Here is a 5,000-nt window from a genome sequence, read left to right as displayed (position 1 = left end):
TTGACCGGTGAAGGTCCCTTTATGATCTTATCAGTAGTTGACTGGTGAAGGTCCCTTTATGATCTTATCAGTAGTTGACTGGTGAAGGTCCCTTTATGCTCTTATCAGGGTCAGTAGTTGACCGGTGAAGGTTCCTTTATGATCTCATCAGTAGTTGACCGGTGAAGGTCTCTTTATGATCTTATCAGGGTCAGATGTTGACCGGTGAAGGTCCCTTTATGATCTTATCAGGGTCAGTAGTTGACTGGTGAAGGTCCCTTTATGCTCTTATCAGGGTCAGTAGTTGACTGGTGAAGGTCCCTTTATGATCTCATCAGGGTCAGTAGTTGACTGGTGAAGGTCCCTTTATGATCTTATCAGGGTCAGTAGTTGACTGGTGAAGGTCCCTTTATGATCTCATCAGGGTCAGTAGTTTACTGGTGAAGGTCCCTTTATGCTCTTATCAGGATCAGTAGTTGACTGGTGAAGGTCCCTTTATGATCTTATCAGGGTCAGATGTTGACTGGTGAAGGTCCCTTTATGATCTTATCAGGGTCAGATGTTGACCGGTGAAGGTCTCTTTATGATCTTATCAGGGTCAGATGTTGACTGGTGAAGGTCCCTTTATGATCTTATCAGGGTCAGATGTTGACTGGTGAAGGTCCCTTTATGATCTTATCAGGGTCAGTAGTTGACTGGTGAAGGTCCCTTTATGCTCTTATCAGGGTCAGTAGTTGACTGGTGAAGGTCCCTTTATGATCTTATCAGTAGTTGACTGGTGAAGGTCCCTTTATGATCTTATCAGGGTCAGATGTTGACTGGTGAAGGTCCCTTTATGATCTTATCAGGGTCAGATGTTGACTGGTGAAGGTCCCTTTATGCTCTTATCAGGGTCAGTAGTTGACTGGTGAAGGTCCCTTTATGATCTTATCAGTAGTTGACTGGTGAAGGTCCCTTTATGATCTTATCAGGGTCAGATGTTGACTGGTGAAGGTCCCTTTATGCTCTTATCAGGGTCAGTAGTTGACTGGTGAAGGTCCCTTTATGATCTCATCAGGGTCAGTAGTTGACTGGTGAAGGTCCCTTTATGATCTTATCAGGGTCAGTAGTTGACTGGTGAAGGTCCCTTTATGATCTCATCAGGGTCAGTAGTTGACTGGTGAAGGTCCCTTTATGCTCTTATCAGGATCAGTAGTTGACTGGTGAAGGTCCCTTTATGCTCTTATCAGGGTCAGTAGTTGACTGGTGAAGGTCCCTTTATGATCTCATCAGGATCAGTAGTTGACTGATGAAGGTCCCTTTATGATCTTATCAGGGTCAGATGTTGACTGGTGAAGGTCCCTTTATGCTCTTATCAGGGTCAGTAGTTGACCGGTGAAGGTTCCTTTATGATCTCATCAGTAGTTGACCGGTGAAGGTCCCTGTATGATCTCATCAGGGTCAGTAGTTGACTGGTGAAGGTCCCTTTATGCTCTTATCAGGGTCAGTAGTTGACTGGTGAAGGTCCCTTTATGATCTTATCAGGGTCAGATGTTGACCGGTGAAGGTCCCTTTATGATCTTATCAGGGTCAGTAGTTGACTGGTGAAGGTCCCTTTATGCTCTTATCAGGGTCAGTAGTTGACTGGTGAAGGTCCCTTTATGATCTCATCAGGGTCAGTAGTTGACTGGTGAAGGTCCCTTTATGCTCTCATCAGGGTCAGTAGTTGACTGGTGAAGGTCCCTTTATGCTCTTATCAGGATCAGTAGTTGACTGGTGAAGGTCCCTTTATGATCTTATCAGGGTCAGATGTTGACTGGTGAAGGTCCCTTTATGCTCTTATCAGGGTCAGTAGTTGACTGGTGAAGGTCCCTTTATGCTCTTATCAGGGTCAGTAGTTGACTGGTGAAGGTCCCTTTATGCTCTTATCAGGGTCAGTAGTTGACTGGTGAAGGTCCCTTTATGATCTTATCAGGGTCAGTAGTTGACCGGTGAAGGTCCCTTTATGATCTTATCAGGGTCAGTAGTTGACTCTGTTGTATAAATGGTGTATTCGGATGTATATTTCTATAGTAGGGATACTACTATAGTATATTGTGTGTATTCTCATGTATATTTCTGTATAGTATATTGTGTGTATTCTCATGTATATTTCTGTATAGTATATTGTGTGTATTCTCATGTATATTTCTGAACACTATAATGTGTGTATTCTCATGTATATTTCTGATCACTATAATGTGTGTATTCTCATGTATATTTCTGAACACTATAATGTGTGTATTCTCATGTATATTTCTGATCACTATAATGTGTGTATTCGGATGTATATTTCTGTATAGTATATTGTGTGTATTCTCATGTATATTTCTAAACACTATAATGTGTGTATTCTCATGTATATTTCTGATCACTATAATGTGTGTATTCGGATGTATATTTCTGTATAGTATATTGTGTGTATTCTCATGTATATTTCTGATCACTATGTGTGTGTTCTCATGTATATTTCTGATCACTATAATGTGTATGTGTTTCTAACAGAGACCTCTGCTCAGTCTGAGTCCAGTGAGATCAGACAGGACTGGAAACCTCCGTTCCTTAGCAACGAGGAGTTCACCCAGCTCATGCTGGAGGTGAGATACACAACATTACCCTACGATTACTACTACTGTACTACCCTAGTAATACTACTACAGTACTACCATACTATTACTAATATTACTACAGTATTACCCTATGATTACTACTACTGTACTACCCTACTATTACTACTACAATATTACCCTACTATTACTAATACTACTACAGTATTACTACTAATACTATTATAGTACTACCCTAATATTACCAATACTACTACAGTACCACCCTACTACTACTACTACTACTACAGTACTACCCTACTATTACTAATATTACTACAGTACTACCCTACTAATACTACTACAGTACTACCCTGCTATTAACAATACTACTACAGTACTGCCCTGCTATTACTAATATTACTACAGTACTACCCTACTGTTACTACTAATACTACTGCAGTTCTACATACTATTACCAATACTACTACGGTACTACCCTACTATTACTAATATTACTACAGTATTACCCTACTATTACTACCCTACTATTACTAATACTACTACAGTATTACCCTACTATTACTACTACAGTGCTACCCTACTATCACTACTACAGTACTACCCTACTATTACTAATACTACTACAGTACTACAATACTATTACAGTACTACCCTACTATTACTACTACAGTACTACCCTACCATTACTACTACCATACTAATACTACCACAGTACTACTAATACTACCACAGTACTACTAATACTACTACAGTATTACCTTAATACTACTACAGTGTTACCCTAATACTACCACAGTACTACTAATACTAATACATTATTACCCTACTATTACTATTACAGTACTACCCTGCTATTGCTACTACTACTACAGTACTACCCTACTATTACTACCACTACTACTACAGTACTATCCTACTATTACTACCACTACTACTACAGTACTATCCTACTATTACTACCACTACTACTACAGTACTACCCTACTACTACTACCACTACTACTGCTACTACTACAGTACTACCCTACTATTACTACCACTACTACTACAGTACTACCCTACTATTACTACCACTACTACTACTACAGTACTACCACTACTACTACTACTGCTACTACTACAGTACTACCCTACTATTACTACCACTACTACTACAGTACTACCCTACTATTACAACTACCCTACTATACTACTGCTACTACTACAGTACTACCACTACTACTACAGTACTACCCTACTATTACAACTACCCTACTATACTACTGCTACTACTACAGTACTACCACTACTACTACAGTACTACCCTACTATTACTTCTACCCTACTATTACTGCCACTACTAATATTACTACTACAGTATTCCCCTACTACAGTACTACCCTACTATTACTACTACTACTACTACTACTACTACTACTACTAATACTACTACAGTACCACTCTACAATTACTACTACAGTAATACCCCACTATTACTACTACAGTACTACCCTACTATTACTAATACTACTACAGTACCACTCTACAATTACTACTACAGTAATACCCTACTATTACTACTACAGTACTACCCTACTATTACTACTACAGTATTCCCCTACTACAGTACTACCCTACTATTACTACTACTACTACTACTACTACTACTACTACTACTACTACTACTACAGTACCACTCTACAATTACTACTACAGTAATACCCTACTATTACTACTACAGTACTACCCTACTATTACTACTACAGTACTACCCTACTATTACTAATACTACTACAGTACCACTCTACAATTACTACTACAGTAATACCCTACTATTACTACTACAGTAATACCCTACTATTACTACTACAGTACTACCCTACTATTACTACTACAGTACTACCCTACTATTACTACTACAGAGATGGGAGCTTTCCACCATTAACAGTTAGAGCAGATGTGACAGGTATATAATAAACATAATCATCATTTAAACAGAGAACAGATGTGACAGGTATATAATAAACATCATCATTTAAACAGAGAACAGATGTGACAGGTATAGAATAAACATTATCATCATTTAAACAGAGAACAGATGTGACAGGTATATAATAAACATCATCATTTAAACAGATGTGACAGGTATAGGATAAACATTATCATCATTTAAACAGAGAACAGATGTGACAGGTATAGAATAAACATTATCATAATTTAAACAGAGAACAGATGTGACAGGTATAGAATAAACATTATCATCATTTAAACAGAGAACAGATGTGACAGGTATAGAATAAACAATATCATCATTTAAACAGATGTGACAGATATAGGATAAACATTATTATTCATTAACATTATTATTATTATTATACCACTGTAATGTTGTAGGCTCTGGATGGATTCGTCATAGCGATAATGACAGACGGGTTACAGTCATATTAACTCCAC

The 5,000-nt window shown here is 38.1% G+C and overlaps 1 protein-coding gene across 1 annotated transcript in view; it reads left to right on the top strand.

Annotated features, from left to right (window-relative positions):
• The window catches only part of LOC129842608 (circadian locomoter output cycles protein kaput-like), a 59,978-nt gene that overhangs the window by 11,629 nt on the left and 43,349 nt on the right, over positions 1–5,000 (top strand). The window contains exon 6 of the mRNA XM_055911237.1: positions 2,503–2,594. Within this exon, the coding sequence (XP_055767212.1) occupies positions 2,503–2,594 (92 nt within the window). The remainder of the gene's footprint in view (positions 1–2,502; positions 2,595–5,000) is intronic.

Source organism: Salvelinus fontinalis, unplaced genomic scaffold (genome assembly GCF_029448725.1).
Source record: "Salvelinus fontinalis isolate EN_2023a unplaced genomic scaffold, ASM2944872v1 scaffold_0056, whole genome shotgun sequence".
NCBI classification, from domain to species: domain Eukaryota; kingdom Metazoa; phylum Chordata; class Actinopteri; order Salmoniformes; family Salmonidae; genus Salvelinus; species Salvelinus fontinalis.
Note: the sequence above shows the minus strand (reverse complement) of the source record. Positions and strands in the feature narration are given on the sequence as shown.